The sequence below is a fragment of the Phoxinus phoxinus genome, assembly GCF_949152265.1.
Source record: "Phoxinus phoxinus genome assembly, chromosome: 16".
In the NCBI taxonomy this organism is placed as follows: Eukaryota; Metazoa; Chordata; class Actinopteri; order Cypriniformes; family Leuciscidae; genus Phoxinus; species Phoxinus phoxinus.
In genome coordinates, this window is record NC_136891.1 from 5,060,131 (window position 1) to 5,076,603 (window position 16,473).

Genomic DNA, 16,473 nt, shown 5'->3' on the forward strand with positions numbered 1-16,473 from the left:
TTGTCTCCATTGCTGTCTTGTCTTTCTATAACAACCCTTGGTTGCTACCAGCTTCACCTGCTCCAGCATGGGGGTCTTCAGTCCCATCTGCTCTGCTGTGGTGGTCTTCGGCTCCACCTGCTATTTCTAAGATTTTTTTCTGAACTTGTGTAAACTATAGACAGTCACAGAACCCTGTCACATTCAGAGCAGTGGGCAGCGATTCACTGCGGCGCCCGGGGAGTAATTGGGGGATAGGTGCCTCGCTCAAGGGCACTTCGTGCTGGTATTTAGAATCAAACCCTCGACTTGTGGGTTACAAGTCCAACCCTCTAACCATTAGACCACAAATGAAGAACAGGTTAAATTAAAATATAATGAATATGTAATATAGTGCATATATTTAGCAGAACGCTCCTCTCTGGAGTTTATAGCTGACTATCAAGCTATGTAGGCCTACATGAAATGGTTTTTCTGAGGTAAACTTAGAGTGACATGGTTACAAGCTATTATTTTGACGTCTTTCCACAGTCGAAACATTGCTTGAGCGATTATATGAGGCATGAATAATTTTGGTTAGTTGTAGCCTATATTTCAACATACCTTCTGATGTTCATTCATGTTGATGCCCGTCCTTTGGATGAGATGTTAAACCGAGGTCTTGACTCTCTGTGGTCATTAACAATCCCAGGATGTCCTTCGGAAAAGAGTAGGGGTGTAACCCTGGCATCCTGGCCAAATTTGCCACTTGTCAGGGTTCTGTCACCTCTGTTTGGATTATATCTGGTTTGGTGACAGAGCTCTGACATTCCCGGTTTGTCATGTGTTTGTGTTTAGTCTGGTTTGTTGTGAGCACATGGCTTGTCTTGTATTCCTTGTGTCATGTGCTCTCTTGTCAATTGTCTGGCCCCTCCCATCTTGTTACCTGTTTATTGATTAATTTGCCCCACCTGCCTTGTTCGTTACCTTCTTTTGTTTGCTTCCTATTTAGTCTCCCTGTGTTTGCAGTCCTGTGCTGGTTCGTTATCTATGTTCCCTTGTGTTTCATGTTTGTGCTAGATGCCTGTCTCGGTTTCCCCCACGGGGAGTCTTTGTTTGTAGTTTTTTTGTTTTGTTTATTTACTTAATAAATATCCTTCATCAGCACTTGAATCCTCGCTTCACTATTGTACCAATCCGTGACACCCCTTGGCCTCTGTCCATCATGGCCTCCTAATCATCTCCATATACTGATTGGCTTCATCACTGTCTCCTCTCCACCAGTAATGCCTAGTTCACACTACAGGATTTTAAGCCCGATTTAAGCCCGATTTGAAAATCATTGAGCTCGCCGGCAGGTCGGGGTGTTAACGCGTGCAAATCACGGGGGATTAGCGGCCGATGAACGCTCGCCAATCTGTTAGTATGAAGGAGCCAACAACGCATCAAAGACGCTCGCAGACGCCTCGCAGACGCGTCGCCGAGCCCAGAAAAATATCTAGCATGCTAGATATCCGGAGCTGTCGCATGACTCAACCACATGTGATGTCATGAGCTACAGCCAATCAGAGCAAGGCATGGGTTGAGGTCACCGGGAAAATACTTGTTTTTTTTTTCAGAGTAAATCATCGCGCAAACAGTTTGCAGCACTAATTTCTGTCTGACGTCCATATTCAAACAAAGACTAGCGTGTTGTGTACTTGTGTTCTTCTTTGCTGGGTAGTGGCGCACGTGCTGTATTGCGTCATTTCCAGTTCGTTTTAAAGCGTGATTTTTCATGACAAAACGTGGTTTGTAGACAAGATATAATCGTTGGGTGACAGAGTTGTTGTCAACTCGTGTAGTGCGTTACCTTCTGTTGCGGATCAATCAGGTTGTGTAGTGTGGTGTGAACAGCTAACCAACTTGAACACTCCTGATTTCACAGAGAGCAAGTCATGTAGTGTGAACCGCACAGTTCAGCCCGACGTTTTAAAATCCTGTAGTGTGAACTTGTCTTAAGCTGATGTGTGGTGGGCGTTTTGGCGCAATATGGCTGCCGTCACATCATCCAGGTGATGCTGCACATTGGTGTTGGTTGAGGAGATTCCCCCCTTTCCATATGTGAAGTGCTTTGAGGTCCCAGAAAAAGCGCTTTATAAATGTAACATTATTATTAATTATGTTTATTTTGTGTTATAATTGATATTCTTTTTTTTGTTGTTCATAATTTGGGATGCAATATGTATTTTGTCACACATAAAAGAGTGGTGCAGGGCTGACATAATTTTGTAGGCCAAAACCCAGAAACGGGTTAGCATTTTAGCACTTACAGTTCCATTGTTCTGAAGTTTTTTTTTAGTGGGTTGTTGGTTAAGTGCTTGAAATAAGGTCTTTGGCAAACACAAGCTCATTTGTTCATGTTTTATTAAAAAAATAAAATAATAATCATCAGTAATACCCTCTTATGTGTTTTTATTTAAAACAACAAATTAGCTAACAAATGGGACTAATATGTTTAAATGGGACTACAGAGGTTGCAAATGAAATGTCATCAGACAGGACAGAAACTCATCTACTCACAACTCCACTTTCACAGCCTCCTTGTGTTTATAATCGGCTCTTGCAAATTATTAAAACTCTAAATTTCAGGGAAAATGTTTTCAAACAAAGATTGAACGAGTAACTTGTCGGAAGCTTAGTGGTGATGATGTTGAAGTCATGCAACCATGGTGTAGTTCGTTTATAGTCTATGTTTAGATTTTGACTTCTGCCGGCTGTCTTTACACTTGAAAATGTATAAAAGTTGGGTTCATTTGTAAAGATTATCATGATGAACAAAATAGGTGAGAATCATAAACTTTTGTTAGTTACAGAGCTTATTGTCTGCAATAATCCAAAATTCAATGAAAAAAGAATCCTATTCGGTTTTTGTCGAGGGAACCAGTGTGATGCAAACTTCCGGATTGGCCTACAAAAATACATATACTGCAGCACTCTATACACATACTGTTTATAAGTATGCGAGGTTTTCCTAATTTTTCTCCTCATGTCCTACTAAATGAGTGGGCAGTTTATGACCTGGTATGTATGTATGTTTATGTTTAAAAAAACAGTCATGCCTGCTTCACAACATTTCAGTAGGCCTATTGTGTAAAGTAGAGAAGATCTCGTCTCCCCCCCCACCCACAAAAAAAACACAGTAGTGATTGAACTAAAGACGGACAACTTTTGCTTTTTCCCCAAAAAAATGTTTACATTTTTATATAGGCTTATTTTTTTCAAAGATAAAACACATGGGATTTTACACTGTTCTTTATTTATGTGAGGTTAGATCGCAATTAAATAAAGTCAAACAGTGAAAACTGTGATATCAGACGAGTTCAGTTCAAATATTCTCATTGTTATAATTAGAGAAAGGGTTTTTCTAAACCATGGGTAGAAAAAGCCATATATGATGGGGTTTATGGTTGAGTTAATGTAACCTAACCAGACAAACACTTCAAAAAGTGCAACTGGGGTGGAAAAGTTGATATGGGAATCTATCATAAAAATAATAAAAAACGGCAGCCAGCAAATAATAAAGGCACCCATGACCACACCGAGAGTTTTTGCTGCTTTGCGCTCAGATCGTTGAGAGCTTTTAAACACATTCTCATTTTCATGATGGTTTGCCTGACCGATTGTTCTTACATGTTTTTTTGCAACTACAAAAATCCTCAGATACAGTCCAACCATAACAGAACAAGGCAAGAAAAAAGTAAGTAATGTGTCTAAAACTGACCACAATTTAGTGAAAAATAGAGTGCAACTTCCCACACAGTATATGGATGCAATAAATCCCTCCATTCCTTCCACATTAGCTTTTGAGTACAGTAAACCATATGAATATAATGCAACCATGCTCCAACTTATCAGCACCATGACCCATGCAACAGGTATGGTTATTCTCCTAGGGTAATGAAGTGGATAACACACAGCCTGATGTCGATCAATAGCAATACAAACGAGATGCAAAATAGACACAGATGTGAGAAATAAGTCAAAAGTGGAGTGGAGCAAACAGAGAGTATCTCCATAGTACCAGCAGCCATTGACAGTACGGATCATACTTAAAGGCATGACCACTAATCCAAGCAGAAGGTCCGCGAGAGCCAGAGACATCACCAGGATATTAGTGGGAGTCTGGAGCTGTTTGAAGTGCGCTATGGAGATGATGACCACTGAATTTCCTAGAATAGTCACAGTCATCGCCGACACCAATATGAGATACAACACAGTCTGAGTGGACACAAGGTGTGTGCCTTTAAAACAAGAGTTGTTCACTGCAGGAAAACAATATTCAGTGGGATCATATTCTTGAGAAGATAAATCCATCCTGCCTGTCATGTTTTCTTAGTCTACGGAAACATGAATGCATTCTGCTTTAGCTGGACTGGTTAGGCCTTTAAATACTCTTCAGCTCTTCTCTGACCCTCCCATATTATCACAAGACAACAAATGACAATTAAGAACTCATTAAAAATGAAGAGTTAAAAATAAATATACAGACAGAAAATACATTATTTAAATTTTCTTAGCAGACAAACGGCTAATAGTGACACTCAAGTTACCACGCCCTTAATTATGCAGAACTTTAAGGCTTAATACAATTTAAATTGATGAGACATGATCTCACAGTTTTCATGATGGGCAAAATTAGCTATATACATCAAAAGCACTTTTTGTACCAGGCTGTAAACATATTTTTTTCTGCTGTAAAGTTGGGCATTTTAACATGGGGGGTCTATGGGATTGACTCTCTTTTGGAGCCTGTCTCTAGCGGCCAGTCGAAGAATTGCAATTTACTTCACTTCCGTGTTGCATTCAAGAGAGAGACCGGAAGGTTGCCACTTGGTTTATACATATAAAAGTATTGTTTTAATCAGTGATATTTTTTGTCATTGAGATAGTGTTTTATTTTACATTTTTATATTTTCACATAAGTCAGCAGAAAACGGAAGTTTCAATTGTCTTTTCTTCCTTATCTCAAACAAGAAAAAATGTAGGGCGGGACTTTTGTCCAACGGGAATTGATTAGATGGTTGTGGTTTGCTTTTGGTGATTTCATATGTGTGACAGATTGTCCCACCCTCGCGCCAGTAAACACGTCATCAGAATAAATAAATTAATAAGGCATTTATTTAGCGCTTTTCTGATGTACTACTGTACACCCAAAGTGCTTTACATTCATATCAGGGGGTCTCTCCTCAACCACCACCAGTGTGGTGGGGATTTATGTATGGAGGTGTAGTGACACAAGTGACGCTGGTAGGTCACATAATAATGACAACATGGTGGATTGTAGTACGTCCGGATTACATTCATACTATAGAACATACTTTTTTAACGGTCAAGAAGTAAGTTCATATTCAAATGTAGTACCTACTTGGACAGTATGTGATTTTGGACACACCACTGCAGTTCCCTATCAGTCGGTCACTATGATGTATGTCTACTTCCGATCTACTTCAAGTGAAACTAAACGAGCCAATACACATTGGCGTGCAATCATTTGCAACAGCTGCTCAGCCTCACAGCGCGGGTATATATGAGCAGCAGGTGTGATTGCACTTCAGATTTTTGCTTCGGAGCCAACTGATGCGGTTTAATTTATCTAATTTTGAGTGATCAAACAACGAGCAAGCTCTTCAGGAAGATCTCTCGTGTCTGGTGCGGGCGATACAGTGCGGCAGCGGGGTCAACTTTCTTTTCTCTTTTGTCTTTGTTTTTGTGCTACTGGGCAAAACAAAAAAGCTGTTTTCACAGCTGGTAACGGTGCGCCAAGAGCGCTAAATAGCCGTTCTTACAGCTGGTAAGACCGCCGTGAAGAGAGACAGCGCACGACAGGTTGCACATTCCTGTCTGTGTCCGCTGCGACCATTCCCCTGCGTGCTTCAGTACCAAGAAGAGCATTCACCTAAAAGAGCTTACATGGGTGTGAGTTGCGTCTTTCTAAAGGAAACATGTGAGATTGTGTTCGTGGGTGGTTCATGTTTTCACGGGAACATGACCACGTCGGCACGCCGGTTGACTCTGCTTTCTCCAGAGAGCTTGAGTCCCTTCTGTTGTTGGCCAGCCGCTGCTTGTGTGTAAAAGCACAGCTGCAGGTCTGCTCGACACTCTGGGACATCAGCGTGTTGTGTGCCGTCGAGCTGCCGGGCGGTCCCCATGTCTATTATCCGTTGTAGCGCCCTCCCTGGTGGCCACCAGGAGAGGTCTACTTCAGTAGAATAGCTTGGGTGATCCTGAGAGCTGAGGGCAGATGTCGATTGCTACATCGGAGAGAGGGGCTGTTTCTTTCTGGAAATGAGGATGATGCTAAGTTCCCACTGTAATCGTGTGTGTGCTTATGCTGAATCAGATTCAGAACTGACAGCTGATGTTTTCCCGGGTCTTTCTCGGACATGCATTGAAAACTTGTGGTGCTATATTGGTGCCAAAATATGGAACACCAAAAGTGGCAAATTTTGCATAAAGTTTTCACCTCTCTCACTACCATTGATGGTGGGGTGGCTGTGCCTCTGGCAGGCCACCTCTACCCTGCATGCAAGGCCAAGGCACTCTTATTGCACGAGGGTAGTTCTGAGCCGGGGTTGAGCTGTGCTTGTCGACGGAGCGTGTTCAAGTCACAGCGCTGGCCCTCGATCAGACGATGTCCACCTTGGTGGTCCAGAAGTGCCCCTAGCTGTCCTTGTAGAGGTGTGCGAGCTTGTCAAAGTACGCTTTCTCGATACTCCCATCTCATGAGGTGGCCTTTTCGGCGACACTGTTGAGAACTGGCCCAGCAGTTCTGCCACCGGCTGGGGTGCCACGTACAACCGGCATGCAGTGTCAGGGTTTGGACGGGCCCCTATCTGCATTGGCATGTCAACTTCCTTGAGTTGCTAGCAGTACGTCTCTCTCTGAGCAGCTTAAAAAGGCCGCTACAGGGCAGGGACGCGCTGGTCCGTTTGGACAACACTGCAACCGCTGCGTACATCAACTGACAAGGTGGTCTACGCTCCCGTCGCATGTCGCAACTCGCCCGCCATCCCCTCCTCTGGAGTCAGAAGCATCTGAGGTCGCTTCGAGCCATGAATGTCCCCAGTGTGCTCAACCGTGTGGCCAACGAGCTGTCACGAGCTTTCGGGAGAATGGCGACTCTACCCCCAGGCGGTTCAGCTGATCTAGAGAGAGTTCGGGGAAGCTCAGGTAGTCCTGTTTGCCTCTTCAGAGACCTCACACTGCCAGTTGTTTTTCTCCCTGACCGAGGGAACACTTGGCACGGACGCACTGGCACACAGCTGGCGCCGGGGCCTCCGCAAATATGCGTTTCCCCCAGTGAGCCTACTTGCACAGACCCTGTGCAAAGTCGGGGAGGAAGAGCAGCAGGTCCTTCTGGTGGCTCCCTATTGGCCCACCCGGACTTGGTTCCCAGAACTCATGCTCCTTGAGTCAGTCCCTGGAAGGATCTTCTGACTCAGAGACGGGGCACCCTATGACACCCGCATTCGGACCTCTGGAAACTCCATGTCTGGTCCCTGAACGGGACGCGGAGGTTCTAGGTGACTTACCCCCAGAGGTACTTAACACCATCACTTCAGCACAGGCGCTGTCCACGAGTTGTGTTTATGCCTTGAAGTGGAACCTGTTCGTCGAGTGATGTTCTTCTCACAGAGAAGACCCCTGGAGATGTTCGATAGGGTCCGTGCTTTCCTTCTTGTAGCAAGGCTTGGACTGAAGACTGTCCCCCTCCACCCTCAAAGTACATGCTGCTGCTAATCATGACCACATAGATGGCAAAATAGTTGGAAAGCACGACCTGGTTGTCAGGTTCACTAGGTGGGCGAGACGATTAAATCCTCCTCGACCCCCCTCCATACCCTCTTGGGACCTTTTCCCGGTGCTCTGAGCACTTCAGGATGCTCCCTTTGAGCCTTTGCAGTCAGCAGACTTAAAGCTTCTTTCCATGAAGACTTTGCTGCTGGTTGCATTGGCCTCTATCAAGAGAGTAGGGGACCTGTAGGCATTTTCGGTTGACGAATCGTGCCTAGAGTTCGGGCCGGCTGACAACCACGTTGTACTGAGACCCCGGCCTGGCTATGTGCCCAAGGTTCCTACCACTCCCTTCAGAGACCAGGTAGTGAACCTGCAAACGCTTCCCCTGGAGGAGGCAGACCCTGCCCTGGCTTTGCTCTGTCCCGTTCGCGTTCTGCTTTTGTACGTGGACAGAACTCAAAGCGTCAGGACCTCAGACCAGCTCTTTGTCTGTTACGGAGGCCAGCAGAAGGGAAAGGCTGTCTCCAAGCAGAGGATGGCCCACTGGATAGTGGATGCCATCGCCTTGGCTTACAAAGCTCAAGGCGTGCCCTGCCCGCTCAGGTTGCATGCACACTCCACGAGAGGCGTTGCATCCTCCTGGGCACTGGCACGTGGCTCCTCGCTAACAGATATCTGTAGAGCTGCGGGCTGGGCGACACCTAACACGTTCGCTAGATACTATAGCCTATGTGTAGAGCCGGTCTCCTCCCGTGTTCTCACCCTAGACGGGTAGAAACACAGAGAGGCCCGGCTCTGTCGGCTTGCAGCAGCTTATCGGCTTGGCTCCTCAGCAAAAAACTGAAGTGCAATCACACCTGCTGCTCATATATACCCGCGCTGCGAGGCTGAGCAGCTGTTGCAAATGATTGCACTCCAATGTGTATTGGCTCGTTTAGTTTCACTCGAAGTAGATCAGCTCTCTAGCGAGATTCCTATTTGTCATTTACGACATACGTCTCCGTTCCCTCCTTCCGGGAACGAGGGTTACATACGTAACCGAGACGTTTTCCAAGGAGGTCTCCCATCCAGGTACTGACCAGGCTCAACCCAGCTTAGCTTCAGTGGGCAACCAGTCTTGGGCTGCAGGGTGATATGGATGAGAAAAGATGTCACTGCCATAGGGAGGGAAAGTTTTTTTTTTTTAGTTGCCTCCCCAAAAGACAAATACATCCTATCACCCTACGTTTAACAGACATCACTGGTTAAGTGTACAAGAGGGAAAAAGAGCTTTATATTCTTGCCCTAACCAAAAATACGTCTTTGGGACCAATTTATAACCCCATCCCCTATTTTTTATATATATAGGCTACAATACATCTTCAGCTGTATATAATCTAATTTTTTAAATAGCAACTAGAAAATCATGTATTTCTGGCCAGCTATTGCTATTGCTATTGAGAAGAATAAAAATGCAAAGGGATATCTTTCTCCTGGAAGGCATTTATAGACCTCCTTGGGTTAAAATAAATACTGAAACCTACTGAGGAAATATGCACTAAGCTTTACACAAGCATACCACTATTGCATGTGAACTGAAAATTGATTAAAACCTTTTTTTTATTTTTTTTATTCAAGTGACGTTTCATCATTCTGCATGCAACGTGTATTTAATGTCATGCATAATGCACAGTAATGCAGAGTGTGCCAGAGATCTGATAGATCACCCTTTAATTTACAGCAGTACAGATTAAATATGATTTTACACTGTCTTTTATGTGATCTGCAAAAGGAAGCATGTGCTGCACAGTGAGATCAGAAATGGAATCAAACAGTGAAAACATTGATATCAGACGAGTTTGGTTCAAATATTCTCATTGTTATAATTAGAGAAAGGGTTTTTCTAAACCATGGGTAGAAAAAGCCATATATGATGGGGTTTATGGTTGAGTTAATGTAACCTAACCAGACAAACACTTCAAAAAGAGCACCTGGGGTGGAAAAGTTGATGTAGGGATCAATCATAGAGTTAATAAAAAATGGCAGCCAGCAAATAATAAAGGCACCCACGACCACACCGAGAGTTTTTGCTGCTTTGCGCTCAGATCGTCGAGAGCTCTTAAACACATTCTCATTTTCATGATGGTTTGCCTGACCGATTGTTCTTACATGTTTTTTTGCAACTACAAAAATCCTCAGATAAAATCCAACCATGACAGAACAAGGCAAGAAAAAAGTAAGTAATGTGTCTAAAACCGACCACAATTTACTGAAAAGCAGAGTGCAACTTCCCACACAGTATATGGATGCAATAAATCCCTCCAGTCCTTCCACATTAGCTTTTGAGTACAGTAAACCATATGAATATAATGCAACCATGCTCCAACTTATCAGCACCATGACCCATGCAACAGGTATAGTTATTCTCGTAGGGTATTGAAGTGGATAACACACAGCCTGATGTCGATCAATAGCAATACAAACAAGATGCAAAATAGACACAGATGTGAGAAATAAGTCAAAAGTGGAGTGGAGCAAACAGAGAGTATCTCCATAGTACCAGCAGCCATTGACAGAACGGATCATACTGAAAGGCATGACCACTAATCCAAGCAGAAGGTCCGCGAGAGCCAGAGACATCACCAGGATATTAGTGGGAGTCTGGAGCTGTTTGAAGTGCGCTATGGAGATGATGACCACCGAATTTCCTAGAATAGTCACAGTCATTGCCGACACCAATATGAGATACAACACAGTCTGAGTGGACACAAGGTGTGTGCCTTTAAAACAAGAGTTGTTCACTGCAGGAAAACAAAACTCAGTGAGATCGTATTCTTGTGAAGATAAATCCATCCTGCCTGTCATGTTTTCTCAGTCTACGGAAACATGAATGTATTCTGCTTTAGCTGGACTGGTTAGGCCTTTAAATACTCTTCAGCTCTTCTCTGACCCTCCCATATTATCACAAGACAACAAATGACAATTAAGAACTCATTAAAAATGAAGAGTTAAAAATAAATATACAGACAGAAATTACAATATTTAAATTTTCTGTTTGTCTATTAATAATTGTTATGTTTATTCCATAGACTGTAAAAAAATATGGACGTAGTGTCCGTGACATCACCCTTAGGTTTCTGAAGAGCATTTTTGAAGCCCAAAGGCAAAAAGCCGGGATTAGCTGAGGTGACGCTAACAGACAGCAGGTGTAATGGAGGCCAGCTAGTAGTCGCTGTGCGAGTAAACCTCACTCCTCTGATCTCAATAGGCGCTCTAGCGACAGCCGCTAGTCCCGGGTTCGAGGCCCGCACAGAGCGGGGCGAGTAGGACCTGGGTGGAGGGGTTACATTGCACTGTAAAAAAAATTGCTGCGATTATTTATCATAACTTAAAATCCAACATTGTTTCAACTTCAAAAAGTATGTATTCATGTTTGACATTAGTTTTAAGTTTAGTTTAGTTTAGTAGCATTAGTTTAGTTTAGTTAAGTTGGATATTTAAGTTATCTCAACAAATTTTAAGTTGTTATAACTAATCGCAGCCACATTTTATACAGTGTGGTGCCGTGACCCAGATGGGAGTGAGGTTTAAGGGGGTGAGTGTAACGGAGGCCAGCAAGTAGTCGCTGTGCGAGTAAACGCCTGACTCTCACGCCGGAGACCTGGGTTCGAGGCCCGCACAGAACGGGGCGAATAGGACCTGGGTGGAGGGGTTACACAGGCAAACCGCTAGTAGTGACAGTAACGGCAATCCACCTGTCACTCAAGTTACCACGCCCTTAATTATGCAGAACTTTAAGGCTTAATACAATTTAAATTGATGAGACATGATCTCACAGTTTTCATGATGGGCAAAATTAGCTATATACATCAAAAGCACTTTCTGTACCAGGCTGTAAACATATTTTTTTCTGCTGTAAAGTTGGCCATTTTAACATGGGGGGTCTATGGGATTGACTCTCTTTTGGAGCCTGTCTCTAGCGGCCAGTCGAAGAATTGCAGTTTACTTCACTTCCGCGTTGCATTCAAGAGAGAGACCGGAAGGTTGCGCTTGGTTTATACATATAAAAGTATTGTTTTAATCAGTGATATTTTTGTCATTGAGATAGTGTTTTAGTTTACATATTTTCACATACAGTAAGTCAGCAGAAAATGGAAGTTTCAATTGTCTTTTCTTCCTTATCTCAAACAAGAAAAAATTTAGGGCGGGACTTGATTTTGTCCAACGGGAATTGATTGGATGGTTGTGGTTTGCTTTTGGTGATTTCATATGTGTGACAGATTGTCCCACCCTCGCGCCAGTAAACACGTCATCAGAATAAATAAATTAATAAGGCATTTATTTAGCGCTTTTCTGATGTACTGTACACCCAAAGTGCTTTACATTCATATCAGGGTGTCTCTCCTCAACCACCACCAGTGTGGTGGGGATTTATGTATGGAGGTGTAGCGACACAACTGACGCTGGTAGGTCATATAATAATGACAACATGGATGTAGTACGTCCGGATTACATTCATACTATACACATTCATACTATAGAACATACTTTATTAACGGTCAAGAAGTAAGTTCAAATTCAAATGTAGTACCTACTCGGACAGTATGTGATTATGGATGCACCACTTTAGTTTTCCCAGGAGGTCTCCCATCCAGGTACTGACCAGGCTCAATCCAGCTTAGCTTCAGTGGGCAACCAGTCTTGGGCTGCAGGGTGATATGGATGAGAAAAGATGTCACTGCCATAGGGAGGGGAAGTTTTTTTTTAATTAAAGATTATGAGGGCATTGAAAAAAAAAATGTGCACAGATAAATAATTTATAATAAATGCTGCAAAATTCCATATACATTTTTCAAAATTGTTAGTTATATTCATTTTACTTCAAGAAGTGAAAATGTTACTTGATTTTAGTTTTAGTGTTTAAGTTAACTATAAAAACACTGGATTAAATTAAATAGTGTAAACGACTATGCCATTTTATCCCATTGCAAAGCTAAAAGTCCATCCATTTGTTACTAGCAGAATTGATTATGGTACTGATCTGTTTAGTGGCTTCCCCAAAAGACAAATACATCCTATCACCCTACGTTTAACAGACATCACTGGTTAAGTGTACAAGAGGGAAAAAGAGCTTTATGTTCTTGCCCTAACCAAAAAATACGTCTTTGGGACCAATTCTCACACACACACAAACACACAAACACACAAACACACACACACACACACACACACACACACACACACACACACACACACACACACACACACACACACACACACACACACACACACACACACACACATATATATATATATATATATATATATATATATAGGCATTTCATCATTCTGCATGCAATGTGTATTTAATGTCATGCATAATGCACAGTAATGCACAGTAAGTGTGCCAGAGATCTGATAGATCACCCTTTAATTTACAACAGTACAGATAAAATCTGATTTTACACTGTCTTTTGTGTGATCTGCAAAGAAAACCATGTGCTGCACAGTGAGATCAGAAATTGAATCAAACAGTGAAAACATTGATATCAGACGAGTTTGGTTCAAATATTCTCATTGTCAAAATGAGAGAAAGGGTTTTTCTAAACCATGGATAGAAAAGGCCGTATATGATGGGGTTTATGGTTGAGTTAATGTAACCTAACCAGACAAACACTTCAAAAAGAGCAACTGGGGTGGAAAAGTTGATGTAGGGATCAATCATAGAGTTAATAAAAAACGGCAGCCAGCAAATAATAAAGGCACCCACGACCACACCGAGAGTTTTTGCTGCTTTGCGCTCAGATCGTCGAGAGCTCTTAAACACATTCTCATTTTCATGATGGTTTGCATCGTCAAGTTTTCTAGCATGCTTTTTTGCAATCACAAAAATTCTTGCATACAGTCCAACCATGACAGAACAAGGCAAGAAAAAACCTATAAATGTGTCTAAAGCCCCCCACAATGCATTGAAAAGTAGACTGCAACTTCCCATACAGTATATGGATGCAATAAAATCTTCCAGCCCTTCCACATTAGCTTTTGAGTACAGTAAACCATATGAATATAATGCTGCCATGCTCCAACTTATCAGCACCATGACCCATGCAACAGGTATGGTTATTCTCCTAGGGTATTGAAGTGGATAACACACAGCCTGATGTCGATCAATAGCAATAAAAATTAGATGGAATATAGACACAGATGTGAGAAATATGTCGATACTGGAGTGGAGCAAACAGAAAGTATCTCCATAGTACCAGCAGCCATCGACAGAACGGATCATACTTAAAGGCATGACCACCAGTCCAAGCAGAAGGTCCGCGAGAGCCAGAGACATCACCAGGATATTAGTGGGAGTCTGGAGCTGTTTGAAGTGCGCTATGGAGATGATGACCACTGAATTTCCTAGAATAGTCACAGTCATCGCCGACACCAATATGAGATATAACACAGTCTGAGTGGACACAAGATGTGTGCCTTTTAAACAAGAGTTGTTCACTGCAGGAAAACAAAACTCAGTGGGATCATATTCTTGAGAAGATAAATCCATCCTGCCTGTCTCAAAAAACAAGAACCTACAATTCTGTCTTAGTTGGACAACTGGTATTTACAGTAGTAACTTTAACAGTGTGAGAAGAGGCCCTTAAATACTCTTTTTCATCTTCTCTGACCCTCCTACATGACGAGGCAGCAAAAAACAGCTAAGCACTTGAAATACTGTTTGCATTATTTCATCTTAATAATTCCTGGTGCATACACTATACCATTCAGATTATTGGAGTTTGTAGGATTTTTATTGTTTTTGAAAAAAGTCTCACTAATGCTGCATTATTTTAACCAAATGCTTAATATTTTTGTGGATTTAAAAACAACAACAAAAGAACAGCATTTATTTGAAATACAAATATTTTATTATATATATATTGATTATATATATAATACTTTACAAACCTTTTCTGTCACTTATGATCAATTTAATACATCCTGATACTTTATTTACCGGTACATATAGCACTCAACATGGACGTCAACGATACAAAGATTTATTAAGATCATTTACAGTCCCTTTAATGCATTGCGATATGCTCAGTAAAATATATCCAGGATGTTGGATGAAGTGAGACAAGTGTCCATTATAATTCAGTTAACACTGAAAAGAATATTAAAAAATAAAAAGTTTCCTCACTAGGCTTTGGAGCAGATCAAAATACTATTTTTTAAATCTTGTTTATGAATTTAACCCTATATCCTGGGCCTAGTTCTTGCATTATATCCAATTCTACAAACAAATGTTCTATACAAAAACACAACAGGAACACCATATTAAAAGTCCATTTCATTTTCTATACAATTTTTCATGTATATGTTAATTTAGTTTGTTTTAATACATGGACTTTTCTTAGCTTCACTAGACATCTTGTTTGTTTGTTGACTGTATTATCTAATTAGCACAATAACAATGATGCAATCTGAGGTACAGGTGAATGTTTTCACTCCTGTGGGGATCAACCAGAATAAAGTGTGATTCCTTTGTAGTTTAATGAGGACAGGTGCAAATGTGCCAATGAACAGCAGAACATTTTGCAAACATGTTTAACACCTTCAATAAGTCCCTCTGCTCACCAACTTTTTTTAGATGAAGAAAACAAAACTAACCTAGTTATTTCCACAAAATTTCTCTAGAGACAGAAATTACACAGGTATGATGTCAGTTTCACCGAAGGAATCAAAAATTGCTTAGGATATTGTTGTACACTAATGTTCTAATGAAACATATTATATGATGTACAGCTTAACACCAGTGTTGTGGGTAATGCATTACTAACGCGAGTTAGTCAGATCAACAAATCAGATTCGTTTTTCAACACATTCATTTTAAATTCAGTTAATTTTTCAAATCAGTAACACAAGTTACTGTTTTCCCATTAATTGACTGACATTTCTCCTGTCCTGATGTTGAGAAATATCGGGACCAAGTGCAGAGGCGTTGTGTGTAAACATGATGGTTATTGTAGTTCTGGAATAAATGTGAGCAGGTATTTTCTCATTTCACTTGCACAAAAAAAGGTATAGGGCTGCAAGCTTCCATTCATCTGGGCCACAAATAAGAAGCTGGAAGCCGCAGAAGTGGATGTAATCTTGATTGAGAGCCTCTTCGATATAGTTCTCCATGGCTTTCTGTTCTGGGATGGAGAGTGGGCACTGGCTCACCCAGTATCAGGTCGATGGCACAGTCCCATGATCTGTGTGTTGAAAGTTGTAAGGCTCTTTTTGGGCAGGAGAAGTCTGCAAAGGGGGAGTATATACAAAATGTATTCCTGTCAGATTTTGTTTAGGCACTATATCAAAAAAAATATTGATTGAAACTGCATTTCTTATCCTTCAGGAAGAGGTGATATTCTCGTAGTTTTTGAACTACGTTTGAAACGTGTTGGCGATGTAAACTATCACAAACCGAGCACCTCATTCATGAAATCCTGGAATACTGAGGAGGCGTTGACCAGGCCATACGGCGTGACGCAGTACTCAGTGTCCTGAAGGGGTCACAAAAGCTGTCTTCCACTCGTCCCCCTCATGTATCCGGACCAGCGGGGACGAGAGATTTAGGGAAATATCCACTTCTGGGACGCACAGAGTTGCCGGCTCGCGGACCTGGTCAGACTTTTCCTTAGGCTCGGGCTCCGGGGCGATGATAGGCTCAGTCCTCTTGTCTGGCATACTCATTGTGGCAGGCTCTGGCTCTCCATCTGTGGG

General features: G+C 42.1%; 3 protein-coding genes across 3 annotated transcripts; all 3 read right to left on the minus strand.

Moving 5' to 3' along the window:
• Positions 1–3,288: 3,288 nt before the first annotated feature.
• LOC306983481 (trace amine-associated receptor 13c-like) lies at positions 3,289–4,314 on the minus strand (the record flags this gene model as incomplete). Its single annotated transcript, XM_079583903.1, has 1 exon — positions 3,289–4,314. One exon carries the CDS (start codon positions 4,312–4,314, stop codon positions 3,289–3,291), a length of 1,026 nt encoding a protein of 341 aa, XP_079440029.1.
• A 5,229-nt stretch (positions 4,315–9,543) lies between these two features.
• On the minus strand, positions 9,544–10,569 carry LOC306983528 (trace amine-associated receptor 13c-like; the record flags this gene model as incomplete). The annotated part of the gene is made up of 1 exon (XM_079584029.1): positions 9,544–10,569. One exon carries the CDS (start codon positions 10,567–10,569, stop codon positions 9,544–9,546), a length of 1,026 nt encoding a protein of 341 aa, XP_079440155.1.
• A 2,674-nt stretch (positions 10,570–13,243) lies between these two features.
• LOC306983540 (trace amine-associated receptor 13c) lies at positions 13,244–14,269 on the minus strand (the record flags this gene model as incomplete). Its single annotated transcript, XM_079584046.1, has 1 exon — positions 13,244–14,269. One exon carries the CDS (start codon positions 14,267–14,269, stop codon positions 13,244–13,246), a length of 1,026 nt encoding a protein of 341 aa, XP_079440172.1.
• Between the last annotated feature and the right edge of the window lie 2,204 nt (positions 14,270–16,473).